Raw genomic sequence first — 17,675 nt, 5'->3', positions numbered from 1 at the left:
CTCAGAGGCTGGTGGGTATGTGCCTGAAAAGCTGGGAGAGGTGGGAACTCCTTAAGACATTTAAGTGGTATTTGGGTCAGCACTTAAAACACCAAGGCTATGGGTCAAATGCTGGGAACAAAATTGCATTAGAACAGACAAGTGCTTGATGACCAGAATAAACATGGTGGGCCGAACAGCCTTTCTCCATGCTGCAAAATCAATGTGCCTCCAGATTAACTCAGCCAACGCCAGCGGGGGCTCGGAGAGCAAGCGACTGGGGACCAAAGCACCAGAACCTCGGGGTCTCTTCGTCTCAACATGAGGGCAAGTCGTCGACAAAAGAAGATGTCGTTTTTTTTTCCCCTGAGGGTATGGGTGTAACAAAAATAGGCAGCTGAGCAAAACCACCCAGACAGCTACTGAAGGGAAGCAATGTCAAAGAAAGGAGGAGAGTCACCACCAACTAATCCCGTTCCTCCCAATCTGACCATCACTGAGGGAGTAGACTCCAAGGGACGAGACTGAGAAACAAATAAATGAACAAACTGAGATGCTTACAAGCTCAGTGTGCACGTTTAAACATTCACGGAGCTCCAATTGCTCTCGGTGTAACAGTGTGGGCTGCAGCCTAATTGTCAGTTTAATGGTTTATACTATTCTAAGATTTAAGACGTACCTCACTCCAGACCAGCATCGTTCCAAAAACAACCTGTAATCCATCAAAGAAGTTGTCTCCGATAATGATGACAGTGGCTCCTCCTGTCGTCCACCCTTCACTCGGGCTAATTGCTTTGATGCATGGAGTGGCTGCTTTGCAAGAGGAAGAACACAGCTCTTTAGCACCTCTGAAGATTTCCGACTGCACAAGACCCTCCTCCAGTTTAACCCCCGTGACACTTACTTGTTTTCGACCTTTTTTTCTGATTCGCTCGTGAGACCTGAGCATTGCTGGCTGGGGCCAGCACTTTTTTTTATTAACTGTCCCTAGCTGCCCCTTGAGAAAGTGGGGCTGAGCTGCCTTCTTGAACCGCTGCAGTCCCCCCTGCTGCTGGTTGACCCACAATGCCCATCAGGGGCGAGTTCCCGGATTTCGACCCAGAGACAGTGAAGGAACAGCGAAATATTTCCAAGTCAGGATGGTGAGTGGCTTGGAGGGGAGCTTGCAGGGGGTGGTGTTCCCATGCAAATGCAACTCTTGTGCTGAATCCTCAAAACATCTCTGCTGGACAAAACTACAACAGGAAAATGACCAGCCAACTCCAATGATACTCAAGAATCTCCAGGACAAAGCGGCCTGCTTGATTGGTATCACATCCATTACCTTCACCACTCTTTCCTTTCGCCACCATGGCACAGTACCAGCTGAATGTACCCATGTACAAGATCCATTGCTACAATTTGTGCCTGCATCTTCTACCATGTAGAAAGGGCTTAGGGCAGCAGATACTTGGGAACTCCATGACCTGCAAGTTCCCTCACAGGCCACCACCATCCTGATTTGAAAATACAGAACAACCTCAATTATCTGAAAGTCAATTTGCTGAATTTCGGATTATCCGAACAAGATCTCAAGGTCGTGTAAAAACGTTATCTGTTAGTCAAACAATTGGTTATCTGAACAATCGGTTATCCGAACAAAATACTCCCCGCCTGCCTCAAGGTTGTTCTGTATATTGCTGCTCATCCACTGCAACTGGGCCAAACTCTGGGAGCTCAATCCCTAACAGCATTATGGGTCGACTCACAGCATATGACAGCTTGTCACCACCTTCTCAATTATGGATAGACAATATATTCTGGCCTTATTCATCTATGGATGTTACTAGCGGTGTTCCGCAAGGATCTGATTCGGGACCATTGCTGTTTGTCGTTTTTATAAATGACCTGGAGGAGGGGCAAGAAGGTTGGGTAAGCAAGTTTGCGAATGATACAAAAGTCAGTGGAGTTGTTGACAGTGAGGAAGGATGTGTCAGGTTACAGCGGGATATAGATAAGCTGCAGAGCTGGGCAGAAAGGTGGCAAATGGAGTTCAATGTGGGTAAGTGTGAGGTGATTCACTTTGGTATGAGTAACAAAAAGATGAAGTACTGGGCTAATGGTCGGATACTTGGTAGTGTGGATGAGCAGAGGGATCTTGGTGTCCATGTACACAGATCTCTGAAAGTTGCCACCCAGGTAAATAGTGCGGTGAAGAAGGCATATGGCATACTGGCTTTTATTGGGAGATGAATTGAGTTCCGGAGTCCTGAGGTCATGTTGCAGTTGTATAAGACTCTGGTGTGGCCGCATCTGGATTATTGTGTGCAGCTTTGGTCGCCATACTATAGGAAGGATGTGGAGGCACTGGAACGGGTGCAGAAGAGGTTTACCAGGATGTTGCCTGGCATGGTAGGAAGATCGTATGAGGAAAGGCTGAGGCACTTGGGGCTGTTTTCATTGGAGAAAAGAAGGTTTAGGGGTGACTTGATAGAGGTGTACAAGATGATTAGGGGTTTAGATAGGGTTGACCATGAGAACCTTTTTCCACGTATGGAGTCAGCTATTATGAGGGGCCATAGCTTTAAATTAAGGGGTGGTAGGTATAGGACAGATGTTAGGGGTAGATTCTTTACTCAGCAAGTCGTGAGTTCATGGAATGCCCTGCCAGTAGCAGTGGTGGACTCTCCCTCTTTATGGGCATTTAAACGGGCATTGGATAGGCATATGGAGGATAGTGGGCTAGTGTAGGTTAGGTGGGCTTGGATTGGCGCAACATCGAGGGCCAAAGGGCCTGTACTGCGCTGTATTTTTCTATGTTCTATGTTCTATAAAACTGTCTCAGCTTTAGTCCTGTATTCATCATGATATTTCAGCAACTACTGACCTATCAAATTTTGACCCCATCCCTCTCTTCGATGTCCTAAATATCATTAAAAGTGTTTCTTTCTATCTCTTGGGTTATTGTCACAGTAAAGCACTTACCTTCACTTCTTTAAGACCAAGGGCCACTCACATGACTATCCATGGAAGACTACTGGCACAGAATCCTACAAATGTTATGGTACAGAAAGAGGCCATTCGGTCTCTCGTGCCTGTACTGACTTATCAGATGAGCATTATTACCAAATGACAGTCTCCTGCATCTCCCCCATACCCTTGCACACTATGGCTATTCAAACAACATCTCATGTCCTCTTGAGTGTTCCACCATCTTCTGAAGGGCAACTAGGGGTGGGCAACAAATGATGGTCCAGCCAAAGACGCCCATGACACACGAGTGAATTTTAAAAAAAATGAACCTGCCTCAACCACATTTTGAAACAGTGCACAGCAGAAGGCTTAAGCCTCTGGTTCAGACAAAGTGAGGCGATGGCCAAGTGACATTATCACTGGACTGTTAACCCAGAAACTAGGAGAAAGTGAGGACTGCAGATGCTGGAGATCAGAGTCGAGAGTGTGGTGCTGGAAAAGCACAGCAGGTCAGGCAGCATCCGAGGGGCAGGAGAATCGACATTTTGGGCATAAGCCCTTCATCAGGAATGAGGCTTGTGGGTCGGGGCTGAGAGATAAATGGGAGGAGGTGGGCTTTGGGGAAAGGCAGATGAAGGTGAGGGAGAAGGTGATAGGTCAGAGGGGGGCAGTGATGGACAGGTCCAGAGGGTGGTGCTGAGTTGGATACTTGGGACTGGGATAATATAGGGGAGGGGAAATGAGGAGGGGCATGGATTGACAAGAGAGTTGCGGAGGGAATGATCTTTACGGAAAGTGGATAGGGATGGGCAGGAAAATATACCTTTGATGATGGGGTCCCATTTGTAGGTGATGAAAATGGCGGAGGATGATGCATTGTATGCGGAGGTTTGTGGGGTGAAAGGTGAGGACTGGGGGGGGTCTATCCTTGTCGCGTTGGGAGGGGTGGGGGTTCAAGGGCGGTGGTGAGTGAAGTGGAGGAGACGCGCTAGAGGGCATCGTCAACCATGTGGGGAAGGAAGTTGGGATGGTGGAAGAAGGAGGCCATCTGGGACTTTCTGAGATGGAATTGCTCATCCTGGGAACAGATGCGGCGGAGGCAGAGGAATTGGGAATAAGGGATGGCATTTTTACCGGAGGTTGGGTGGGAGGAGGTGTCGTCGAGGTAGCTGTGGGAGTCGGCGGGCTGGTAGTATATCATCCCCTAAAGAACCTGAGTGAACCAGTTGGATTTTGACAAGAAAGGCAGCTTCAAGGTCACTTTCACTGATACCAACTTCCTTCTTTCCATCTTTTAATAATTAAGTTTGGATTTTCAAACTCCCACAGCAAAACATAATATCACAATCTCTGAATTAATAGTCTATTACAATTCAGGAACCATAAGCACTGCATTACATTCCCCCGTGTCTATACACTTGGATTAATTCTTCTCTTGAATTCGAGCTGGGAAGATATCTGGTTAATCGACAGAGTGCACACTTTCATTTCACTGTGACATTTGCTTTTGTTAATTGGAGAGGAAGCACTTTTTCACATGCTGATGTACAGGTTCCAATCACTTCCCTTCCTCAGGGGAAGGGATTGGTAAGGCAATTCTGGCTTCTTAAAGTTCAGCAGATGAACTTTCAGAATTTGTTCTGATTCCTGGTAATATTACATCGAATGTACATCCCAGAGTCAGGCCACTCAACAGATCCTTTTCCCTCCACAGGAGCATCATTCCACCATTATTCATCTAGCCCTATCCTTTCTCATGGCATTCTCCTTCATATACTTATCTAATCCCGTTCTAAATGTATACCATTCATTTCCATGAAAGTGGTGTCACAGGGAGACAAGATAATGAAGAAGGCGCTTGGTGTGCTTGCCTTATTGGTCAGTGCATTGAGTACAGGAGTTGGGAGGTCATGTTGCGGCTGTACAAGAATCTGGTTAGGCCACTTTTGGAATACTGCATACAATTCTGGTCTCCCTACTATAGGAAGGATATTCTAAAACTTGAAAGGATTCAGAAATGATTTACAAGGATGTTGCTATAAGAAGAGGTTGACTAGGCTGGGGCTATTTTCCCTGGAATGTCAGATTCTGAGGTGGTGACCTTATAGAGGTTTTTTAAATCATGAGAGACATGGATAGGGTGAATAGACAAGATCTTTTTCCCAGGACAAGGGAGCCCAAAACTAGAGGACATAGGTTTAAGGTGAGAGGGGAAAGATTTAAAAGGGACCTAAAGAGCAACATTTTCACACAGAGAGTGGTGCGTGTATGGAATGAGCTGCCAGAGGAGGTGGTGGAGGTGGTACAGTTACAACATTTAAAAGGCATCTGGATGGGTACATGAACAGAAAAGGTTTAGAGGGATATGGGCCAAATGCTAGCAAATGGGACTTGGCTAGTTTGGTATATTTGATCGGCATTGGACCAAAGGGTCTGCTTCCATGTTGTACATCTCTATGACTCCACTCCAAATGTCAAGTTCCACATATGAAGCACTCACTGGGTATAGACATTTCTCCTGAATTCCTTATTGAATGTACAAGTGACCTTGCATTTAGTGAAGCAAAACTCAGAAGGTAGTTTCCTTCGCCTGAGGTCCACTGAAGATGTTAGGGGGACGAAACGTCTGGAAATGAACCTCCCAGCTCAGCAAGCAAACCTACATCCAGAACAGAAGGTAGTGTCCCTGTCTCTCAGTGAGAAATTTCAGATTCAAGTCCCACTTGATAGCCAAAGAAGCTGTGTTCACAGAGTGCTAAACAACTCACAATGTCAAGCTGTAAATCCTTCCAACACACAATAGTGGCTGGCTATAAAAGTGATTCCTGGTCAGAAATGTGATGGAAAGAACATTGGAACATCTATTATCACCATCTTCAGCTACAAACAACAACTTAACATGTAGAAGTGCATGTTGGAGACTCCTTGGTGATCTGTCACACATTAGCAGTGCCCTGTTTTTGTGTCCCGTTGTTCTGTCTCTTTCACAATGACCTTGTGCACTTAATATTTTTGCAATGCAACCTTTTTCTTAGGTCAGTCACAAACCTGTCCAAGTGGGCAGTGGGATAGGCTGAGCAATATGACCTCACTCCAGAAAAATTCACCTGCATGTCTCTTTCTGTTGGTAATACTCGAGTTCTGTATTAGTATGTGTCTATTTAATTGTGTCTGACAAACAGTGAAAGAATGGGAAAAGGAGAGAGGGGTCAGTTAGGGACCATAAAAGGCACATAGCTGAGACATTAAATGAGTGTGCTGCATCTGACTTCAGCAAGGAAGATGACGATGCACAAGTCCCAGTCATAGAGCCGTAGAGACCTGCAGCATGGAGACAGGCCCTTTGGCCCATACTGGTTCATGCCGACCAAAATGTCTGCCCACGCTAACCCCATTTTCCTGCACTGAAACCTATATCCTTCTAATCCTTTCCTATCCATGTATTTGTCCAAATACCTTTCAAAAGTTGTTAATATACCCCCCCCCCCCAAACACTACCGCTGTTAGCTCATTCACTATGTGTACCACCCTCTATGTAAAAACGTTGCCCTTCAGGTTCCCATTTATTCTTTCTCCTCTAACGTTAAACTGATGCCCTCTAGTTCTCGATTCCCTAACCCTGGGAAAAAGACTCAGTACATTTACCCTATCCATGCCTCTCATGATCTTCTACATCTCTATAAGATCCCCCCTCAGTCCCCTATGCTCTCAAGAAAAAAGTCCTCGCTTGTCCAACCTCTCCCTATAGCTCAGACCATTGAATCCTTGTAAATCTCTTCTGCACTCTTTCCATTTTAATAATATCCTTCCTTTAGCAAGGTGCCCAAAACTGAACATAATACTCCAGGTGCGGCCTTTCCAACATCCTGTACAACTGCAACATAACATCCCAACTTCTATACTCAATGCCCTGACTGATGAAGACCAGTGTGCCAAAATCCTTCTTCACTGTCCTGTCTACCTGTGACTCCACTTTTAGTGAACTGTGAACCTGAACTCCAGGGTCCTTCTGTTCCATGACACTCCTTAAGGCCCTACCAGCCACCATGAATCTCCTGGTGGAAGAAATATTTGAAATATCGATAACTGATAAGAAGGAGACTTTCTGTAAAATTAACAAGGCCCAGGGATCAGCAGAGCTACATCCAAGAAGACTAAAGGAACGAAGTATGGACATTGCAGACATTGTTGAGGTCATAATCTTAGGGACTGTTCAGGTTCAATTTCAGCACAGAAGAGGGAATTGGATTATTATGTGGATAGGAAGAATGTGCAGAGCTGCAGGAGTATTGTGTTCAGCTTTGGTTTATGATTATTTGGAAAAGCATAGTTTGATCAGAGATAGTCAGCATGGCTTTGTGAGGGACGGGTCATGGCTCACAAGCCTGATTGAATTCGTTGAGGAGGCTCCTTAAAAGTGGAGTCGTAGGTAGGTAGGATAGTGAAGAAGGTAAAAACAATGACTGCAGATGCTGGAAACCAGATTCTGGATTAGTGGTGCTGGAAGAGCACAGCAATTCAGGCAGCATCAAGCTACTTGGATGCCGCCTGAATTGCTGTGCTCTTCCAGCACCACTAATCCAGGATAGTGAAGAAGGCATTTGGTATGCTTTCCTTTATTGGTCAGAGTATTGAGTACAGGAGTTGGGAGGTCATGTTTCAGCTGTACAGGACATTGGTTGGCTACTTTTGGAATATTGCATGCAATTCTGGTCTCCTTTCAATGGAAAGATGTTGTGAAATCTGAAAGGGTTCAGAAAAGATTTATAGGGATGTTGCCAGGATTGTAGGATTTGAACTATAGGGACAGGCTGAATAGGCTGGGGCTATTTTCCCTGGAACATAATGCGGACCTTCATGAGGGTAAATAGATAAAGTCTCTTCCCTGGGGTGGAGAAGTCTAGAACTAGAGGGCATAGATTTAGGGTGAGAGGGGTAAGATATAAAAGAGACCTAAGGGGCAACTTTTTCACACTGAGGGTGGTACGTGTATGGAATGAGCTGCCAGAGGAAGTGGTGAAGGCTAATACAATTGCAACAATTAAAAGGCATCTGGATGCGTATTTGAATAGGAAGGGTTTGGGGGGATATTGGCCGGGTGCTGGCAGGTGAGACTAGATTGGATTAGGATATCTGGTTGGCATTATTGAGTTGGACTGAAGGGTCTGTTTCTGTGCTGTACATCTCTATGACTCAATACTGCATGTGACAAAACACATTGATGAAGATAGAGCAGTGGATGTGGTGTATGTGGATTTTAGCAAGGTGTTTGATAAAGTTCCCCATGGTAGGCTCATTCAAAAAGTAAGAAGGCATGGGATACAGGGAAATTAGGCTGTCTGGTACAGAATTGGCTGGCCCATAGAAGATAGAGGGTGGTAGTAAATGGTAATTATTCAGCCTGGAGCTCAGTGACCAGTGGTGTTCTGCAGAGATCTGTTCTGGGACCTTTGTGATTTTTATAAATGACTTGGATGAAGAAATGGAAAGGTGAGTTGGGAAATTTGCCAATGATATGAAGGTTGGTGGAGTGGTGGATAGTGTGGACGACTGTTGTAGGTTACAAATGGACATTGACAGGATGCAGAGCTGGGCTGAGAAGTGGCAGATGGAGTTCAACCTGGAAAAATATGAAGTGATTCGTTTTGGAAGGTTGAATTTGAATGCAGATTATAGGGCTCAAGGCAAGATTCTTGGCAGTGTAGAGGAACAGAGGGATCTTGGGGACCATGTCCATAGATCCTCAATGTTGCCACCCAAGTTGATGGATTTGTTAAGAAGGCGTATGGTGTGTTGGCTTTCATTAGTAGGGGATTGAGTTTAAGAGCCATGAGGTTATGCTGCAGCTCTATAAAGAAGTGGCTTTAGAGAGGGTGCAGTGGAGATTTACCAGGATGCTGACTGGACCGGAGGGCACAAAGGTTGAGGGAGCTAGGCCTTTTTTCATGTGAGCGAAGAAGGATGAGAGGTGACTTGATAGAGGTGTACAAGCTGATGAGAGGCATAGATAGAGTAGATAGCCAGAGACATTTTCTTAGGGTGGAAATGGCTATCACAAGAGGCATTTATAGAATCACAGAATTCATACAATGTGGAAACAGGCATTTGGACCAAAATGTCCACACCAACCCTCTGAAGAGTATCCCACCCAAACCCATTCCCCTACATTTACTCCTGACTAATGCACTTAACCTACACATCCCTAAACACTACAGGCAATTCAGCATGGCCAATCCACCTAACCCACTCAGCTTTGGATTGTGGGAGGAAACCGAGCACCCGGAGGAAACCCACACAGACACGGGGAGGACATGCAAACTCCACACAGACAGTTGCCTGAGACTGGAATCAAATCCAGGTCCCTGGCGCTGTGAGGCAGCAGTGCTAACCTTTTTTAAAGGCGATTGGAGGAAGGTTTCGGGTGGATGTCAGAGGTTGGTTCTTTACATAGAGAGTGGTGAGTGCATGGATGGCACTGCCAGCAGTTGTAGTAGAGTCAGATACATTATGGACATTCAAGCGACCCTTAGATAGGTACATGGATGATAGTAAAATGAAGGGCATGTAGGTTGGTTTGATCTTAGAGTATGATAAAAGGTCGACACAACATCGAGGGCTGAAGGGCCTGTACTGTGCTGCACTGTTCTATGTTCTGTGTTCTAAAGCAAGAAAATGGCTCTTTCAGTGAGTCAGTGCAGATATGATGGGCCAAGTAGCCTCGTTCTGTGCTTTAACCACCCTGGGATCCTGTGGTTCCACGTCCTCGGAGACTGTTGGCTTCATGCACTTGCAGCAGGCTAATTTGGATGGGCATCAGTTTTCCTGAGTGTTACTGTAGCCCCATCCACACAAGCAAGTAGAAAATATTCCATCACACTTTTGTCTTGCCTTTTATAGATGATGAGAGAGTCTTTAGGATTAAGGAGGGTACATTTCTGACTTGTTCATGTAGCTGCAGTGACTGGTCCAGTTGAACTTTGTGGACACTCCATTAGCCTTATAGGTCATTCTTTTAACATAGTCAACAAGATCAATCCTGCAGTGCTTATTCATAAGTTGTGCTCATTCAGTATAACAGTGATACTCCTGGTGCTATTGTCAACCAGTGTAAGTTCTTAGAACTTTTATCTAATGTAACGTGGGGATGTCAGTGTTAGACTGGGATGGACAGAGTCAAACATCATACAACACCTGGGCAACAGTGATTTCCAATAAACCTGTTGGACCATAAACTGGTGCCATGTGACTTTTGACTTTATCCAACATATGCTGACCTGAAAAGAATTGAATTCCAAAGATTCTCGGCAGAGCTACAGTCGGCAACATGAGGCACTGGGATAAGGGAGGAGTTTGTGAGAATGTCAGGGTCCTGGATTATCATCAGCAGAAATATAAGACAATAATGCATGATGCTAGGGGAGGAATTACTGAGTGACAGTCTGAGGGATTTGGATTAATATCATTATCTGTATTATCTAAAGATAGATCCTACATTATACATCTACGAATGGTGTCCTTTTACAGCTGATATTTGCAGTGATCCCAGGAGCTCTGCAGCAAATGGTCGATTCCTTCATCTCTTAATCCTTTTCCTAACGAGGTATGCATTTAGTTCTTTGTGAAAGGTGTTAATTAGCGCAGCAAGAGCTGCATTAGCCAAGAGCCTTATTTGAGGCTTGCTTACCGTACTGTCACATTTTCCTGTCATGTTCTCTCAAGCTGACAGGGACACCCTATCAGATTCTACATTGCTCATTGATCCAAACCAGGTTTCCGAACTGAAAGAAAGTGTTATATGGAAGTCTATTTGTAGTGGGAGTGTAGACATGCCACGTTGTAAGTCAAGAGTGCAGCGCTGGAAAAGCACAGGAGGTCAGGCAGCATCTGAGGACCAGGAAAATCGACGTTTCGGGCAAAAGCCCTTTTGCCCAAAACATTGATTTTCCTGCTCCTCGGACGCTGCTTGACCTGCTGTGCTTTTCCAGCACCACACTCTCAACTCTAATCTCCAGCATCTGCAGTCCTCACTTTTGTCGATGCCACATTGTAATCTGTGCCTCAGTCAGCCTTAGCTTTGTCTGAAAGTTGAGAGTTCTATCTCGAACCTCAGTGCGTAATCTATGGTATTCTAAAAAACCTTGCCACACCAGCCATATTCTGGCAGGGTGGTGCCCGATCAGGCTTGTTAGCATGAGCCATAATTATTCACTTAAATCAGGCAGGTGGGTGTGCTGACTTTGGCATCCCCCAACCCTGTTTTATTTTATTGAAGATAATCCAGTGTCCTGACACTCTCAGGAACTCCTCCCCTGCCCGAGTGCCTCATGTTGCTGACTGTTGTATGAATATTCTTATGCTTTCTGTCAGTATTGGATTTGTCTATAAACTCATCCAAGGGAGCTTTGCACTACGTGACGTTAAGGTGAGCTCCCCATAAGCGAGGATGAAATAAATGTTTGTAACCTAATTTCTGAGTCCTCTCATCAATTTGTTGAGTAGTTCAACATTAACTACCTCACGATGTCCAGAATTGGTTCATGGCCAATTAAGTACTTTAGCAATGAAGTCCTTTTGCTTTTCTGGAAAACAAGAGCTCGCAGAATACAAGTGGAAAACTGCACTGATTTGTAATGTTCCAAGTTTAAAGACATTCAGTTTGTGTGCAGCATAAACAGTTATGATAAAAAGCACCAGATAATTTGCTTTTGATAATGTTAGTTGAAGGACAACCCATGGACAGGATATCAGGCTGAATACACCTACTGATCTTCAACATTTTGCCAAAAAACCTATGATACTCCTCGAAACAATAGACCTCAGTTTAACATCTCATCTGAAAGGTGCCACCTCTGATGGTGCAACACTGTCTCACTTAGTGCATTAAAGGATAAACAGTGGCCACAATGTATTTCTAAAGCATTCTTAGTGTGGTGAAAGATCCCAATGAACCTCTCATGGGCATCATGTCAAATAAGGTCACATCGAGATTTGGGTCAAAATGACAGCTCACCATCACCAACCTCTCAAGAGCAATTAGGGATGGCCAATATAAATCAGTCTTTCCAGCAATGTTCATGACCCGTAAACAAATAAAACTCTACCATGTCATTTCTCAGTCTTAAATAAAATGTTAAAAATCACACAACACCAGGTTATAGTCCAACAGGTTTATTTGGAAGCACTAGCTTTTGGAGCGCCGCGCCTTCATCAGGTGGTTAAGGAGCAGCGCTCGGAAAGCTAGTGCTTCCAAATAAACCTGTTGGACTATAACCTGGTGTTGTGTGATTTTTAACTTTGTCCACCCCAGTCCAACACTGGCTCCTCCAAATCATTAAATAAAAAAGAACTGAGGATGATTTTTTTAAAAACCCAGAAATTGCTGAGAAGCTCAGGTCTGGCAGCATCTGTGGAGAGAAGTCGAAGTTAACATTTCAGTTCCACAGTTCTGAGGAAGGGTCACATGACCAAAAACGTTAACTCTGATTTTCCTCTACAGATGCTGTCAGATCTGCTGAGCTTTTCCAGCAATTTCTGTTTTTGCCACTTCTCAGTCTTGACACTCTTTCCTGCTAGTTTCTGCTCCTTAGCACTGGTATCTCCTTACAAATCCATCCTCACTTTCTCCTAATTTCCTCATTAACAGAATAGAGACAACAGAACACGGAACATAAGGAAGACAATAATTTTACTGCTTTGTCCAGCAGTCAAAATGCACTTGCTTTTATAAAGGAATCCCTTATTCTAATGTGACCATATTTAAAAAAATTGAGCTGGTGTACTGTTTTAATACAGACTGGCCTTTTTGCCTAAAGTTATCTTTGCAAACGCAATAACAACTTTTCACCCCCGTTCACACTGTTTCCAATTAGGCTGCCCAGATGGCAGCTACTCAATGCACTAATAGGATATAAAGGTTTCCTCTTCGAAAGCCATCTGTTCTGAACAATAGATTAGATTACCTACAGCGTAGAAACAGGCCCTTCAGCCCAACCCGACCCTCCAAAGAGAAACCAACCCCCCTATATTTGCCCCGACTAGTCCACCTAACACAACAGGCAATTTAGCATGGCCAATTCATCTAACCTGCACATCTTTGGAGCACACCCATGCAGACACAGAGAGAACGTGCAAACTCCACACAGACAGTTGCCCGAGGTGGGATTCGAACCTGGGTTCCCTGGTGCTGTGAGGTAGCAGTGCTAACCACTGAGCCACCGTGCTGCCCAATGACGCAAAGAAAATCCAGCTTACCCTCCCCAATGTTGTAAATGCTGTTATCTTTTGTGCGATTTGAGTAAGGTGTCTGTTGAATTTGTAAAAGGCCATCCAATTTGTCATGCATTTTGGAATGTCCCCTGCTGGGATGGCTAGGTCTTCTCAATAATCCAACCTCCCCAATATAACCCTTGACTTGCTCCCATACCCCTCTCAGACATCTGGTCACACATGAGCCAGACCAGTTAAGGATGGCAGATTTCCTTCCCTATAAAGCGTGAGTGAACCAGATACTTTTTAATAACATTCAACAGTGTTTATCATGGACACCACCAGGCTGCTTTCTTTAAATCCCAGATAATTTTTGAGCAAACTGAAATTTCACCATCTGCCATGGTAAGACTTGAATGTTAGACTGACATTCTGATTTCGCATCGAGAATGGGGTGCTGGAAACTACAGCAGGTCAAGCAGCATCCGAGGAGCAGGAGTATCAATGTTTCAGGCAAGAGCCCTTCAACAGACATTCGGGATTACTAGGTCCAGGTGACATTATCCCAATGCTTCAATCACCCCAAGTGTGCCAATCCTACTCTGTGGTAACTAACCTCTGGGCAATTAGGGATGGGCAATTGTTGCTGGCCAAGCCAGTGATATCTGCATTCCACGAGCAAATGAAAAAATATAGTTGGTTGCTACACCTAGCTTTGCCATTCAATAAGGTCATGGCTGATCTGGCAGTGATTTTAATTCCACATTCCTATCAGCTTCCCACTGCGTGGCACGGTGGCTCAGTGGTTACCACTGCTGCTTCATAGCACTAGGGACCTGGGTTCGAATCCAGCCTCGGGTGCCTGCCTGTGTGGAGTTCGCACATTCTGTGTGTGTGGGTTTGCTCCGGTTTCCTCCCACTGTCCAAAGATGTGTAGGTTAAGTGAATTGGCTGTGCTAAAATGCCCTTAGTGTCCGGGGATATGTAGGTTGGGCAGAGTGGCCGTGGCAAATATTGGCTTATGGTGATGGTGATGGGATGCTCTTCAGAGGGTCAGGGTGGACTTGATGAGCCAAATGGCCTGCTTCCACATTGTAGGAATTCCTATGAACACGTCTGTTGAACTCAGCTTTCATTATAGATGGCTACAGTGTGAAAGCAGGTCACCATTGACCTACTGAAGAACATCCCAACTAGACCTACCCCTTCATTCTATAACTCTGCATTTTCCATGGCTATGGCTGATTTAGCATGGCCAATCCACCTAACCTGCACAGCCTTGGACTATGGGAGGAAACCAGAGCACCCGGAGGAAATCCAGGGAGAATATGCAAACTCCACACAGACAGTCGCCTGAGGCTGGAATCGAACCCAATGCTGTGAGGCAGCAGTGCTAACCACTGAGCCACTGTGCCCTTGATTGAATTCAATGAACCAGCCTCTTGGGAAAAGAATTCCACAGACCATGGTCCCTTTCAGAGAAAAATCCATTCTCCTTATCTCCATCTGAACTCTACGAGCACTTATTAGTAAAATAATTTTAGTCCCCTCCACAAGAGGAAACATCCATTTAGTACCTCAAACAAGTCCTTTCCAAATCTTATACATTTCAATTAGATCATCACCTTTTCTCACCTCCCCAGTCTGTCCAACTCTCCTCATAAGGTAAGCCTGCACCCTAGGAGGGTTTGGGATATGAGGAAAGATTGGATAAGCATGAGTTGTTTTCCACAGAGCAGTGCCTTTACGAGAGGGACCTTGCATTGCCCTAGGTAGGATGGGCCAAATCAGCTCCTGCACTGTAAGTACCTATGATTCTACAAATGAATCTTCTCTGATGTACTTGGAATACATGGGATGCGCAGAATGCAAACATTACACTATGGATGATCGCATTCAACTGTTTAAGATGAATAAAAAGATTCAATGGGTGAAGGGGAGAGAAAGTATTTCCTCTAACTGGACAGCTGACATAATGAATAAATGCAACTCTAGAATTAGAGTTAGTCCCATTCAGGAATGACGGTAGGCTGCTCACCTTTTTGCAAACTGAAACCTGGAAATCTGCCCCCAAAGCCCCCATACTCACTTACGCCTAGCTTTTGTGCATGAAGGGTCAAATAAAATTTTAAAAACAAGAACAATAGCACTTTGCTATGCCTGGATTTCCAAAAACTCACCACATGTCAATCCACCATCAACAAAGCATAACTCAGGACTGTGATGGGATACTCCCAACAAAGAACTCAATTCCATCGGAGACAAAGCATCTCACTTTAATGGCACCTCATGCTCCCTGCATCGCCATTAACATTCACCCATTCTACCACTAAGGTATAGTACGCCAATTTCCAAAGCACACTGCATCAATTCACCCAGTGACCAAGAACAGCATCCTCTAATCCTGCAATCACCACCAGCTAGAAGAATAAGATTAGCAGATACAGGTGAACATAACTGCCCTACAAGTTCTCCTCCAAGCCATTCACCATCCAGACTGGGCTAAGGGTGAAAATCTTCCCTATTTGCACTGTTTATATTAACCAGTAAACTATTAGGAAGGCGAGTGGGATGTTAGCCATTATTGCAAGAGAATATGAGCACAGGAGCAGCAAAGTTTTGTTTCAGTTATGTAGGAACTTGATTGGACCGCAGCTGGAGTACTGTTTATGGTTTTAGTTTCTTTATCTTCAGAAATACAGAGGAGGAAGAGCTTGGATGTCTTAAAACGTTTAAAGGTGGATAATTCCTGGGACCTGATCAGGTGTACCCTAGAACTCTTATAAACCTCTATCAGGTCACCCTTCAATCTCCGACAGTCCCTTTAGCTCTAACCTTCCAACCCTGCAGCATCTTCGGTAATCTTTTCTGCGCCCTTATTTAACAACCTTGTTCCTATAGCAGGGAGTCCAGAACTGAACGCAAAATTGTAAAAGCAGCGAAGGTTCACCAAATGTGTTGCTCAGATGGCAGAACTGTGCTGCGAAGACAGATTGGGCAGAACTGGACCAATCTTCCCTTCAGTTTTGAGAAATAAGAGGTGACCGCATTGAAACTTAGTTTGAGGTAAGATGCTTACCCTGGTTGGGGAGTCTCGAATGAGGGGACACAATGTACAAATGGGGGAGGCGGGGACAGCTTTTACAGCTAAAATGTAAAGAATTTTTCTTCTCCTCAAGCGACGGTGAATCTTTGATGTTCTAATGCAGCGGGCTGTGAAGGCTTATCCTTTTATTTCATTTAAAGCACAGATTGATAAATTTGTGATTAGCAATGGTGAAAAGAATGATGGGATCATTATAGGTAAAAGCATTGAAGTGCTCCAGCAATCATAATTGTGTTCATATTATTTATTAACGACTTGGACAATCCAAATTTGCTGATGACATAAAGTTAGGTGGAATTGTAGACATTGTAGATGGCTGTGTAAAATGACAAAGGGAATTGGGCAAAACTGTGGTAGTTGGAGTTCAAAGCAAGCAAATATGAGGAACAAATAAAGCTGAAAAGGGCTAGCTCAGGTTTCTTTCTAGTATGACGTTAACTATAGGGTGGAAAAGCACAGCAGGTCAGGCAGCATCCAAGGAGCAAGAGGATCGATATTTCAGGCATAAGCCCTTCATCAGAATGGATGTCCAACAGACACGGGGGTTCGGGTGCATCAATCTTTCAAATGTCATGAACAGGTGAAGAAATAATCAAGAAAGTTAATGAAATCCTGGCCTTTATATTGAGAGGACTGGAGGACAAGGATACCGAAATTACAATCCGGTTATATAAAACCTGAGTGGATCCCTCTTGGAGTACAGTGAGCAAATCTGGGTACCAAAATTGAGGAAGGATTTATTGGCCTTGGAAGGAATAAAACGCAAATGTACAAGAATGATATCTGGACTTTAGGCGTTAAGTTATGAGGAGAGATCTGCTAATTAGGTCTGCTTTCTCGAGAATTTGGAAGTTTATGGAACGATCTGATTGAAGTCTTCAAGGTATTTCCAGGAAAAGACTGGGTGGATAAAGATAAAACTATTTCCACCGGCTGGGAATTCTCGAACTAGTGGGCATAGTCTGAGAATTAAGGTTGGACTGTCCAGGAGAGATGTTTGGAAGCACTTCTGCACAAACAGGGTGATAGAGGTTTGGAACTCTCTTCCATAAATGGCAGTGGATGCTAGATCAGTTGTTCACTTTAATTCAGAGGTAGGTAATTTTTTGTTTTGTAAAGATATTAAGGGAAATGGGCCAAAAACAAAATGTATAGAGTTGATTCAGCCCCATGATCTGATGGGGCTGAATGGACTACTCCTGTCGCGATGTTCTTGTGGAGTGCAAATGGTTCTACACCACCTACAGTCTCATGGAGAATTACGGATGGGCAATAAATGTTGACCTTGTCGATGATGCCCACATCCCATGAATAAATATTAAAAACTCAACCTCATCGGGCTCACATAAAATGCTGCTAATGCTCAGCAGATCTGGCAGCATCACTGGAGAGAGAAACCGCGTTAAGATTTCAGGTTGCTGAGCGCCCGATC

General features: G+C 44.5%; 1 protein-coding gene across 8 annotated transcripts in view; it reads right to left on the bottom strand.

Annotated features, from left to right (window-relative positions):
• The window catches only part of LOC140481361 (transcription factor COE3-like), a 485,497-nt gene that overhangs the window by 129,131 nt on the left and 338,691 nt on the right, over positions 1 to 17,675 (bottom strand). For 6 of the 8 annotated variants that reach the window (XM_072577432.1, XM_072577442.1, XM_072577459.1 and 3 more), the window contains exon 9: positions 659 to 792. In XM_072577432.1, coding sequence (XP_072433533.1) covers positions 659 to 792 — 134 coding nt within the window. The remainder of the gene's footprint in view (positions 1 to 658; positions 793 to 17,675) is intronic. The other 2 variants (XM_072577451.1, XM_072577493.1) reach the window with 1 other exon arrangement.

The sequence above is a fragment of the Chiloscyllium punctatum genome, chromosome 1, assembly GCF_047496795.1.
Source record: "Chiloscyllium punctatum isolate Juve2018m chromosome 1, sChiPun1.3, whole genome shotgun sequence".
NCBI lineage: Eukaryota > Metazoa > Chordata > Chondrichthyes > Orectolobiformes > Hemiscylliidae > Chiloscyllium > Chiloscyllium punctatum.
The sequence above is the reverse complement of the archived record's forward strand: the minus strand, read 5'-3'. Positions and strand labels throughout refer to the sequence as shown.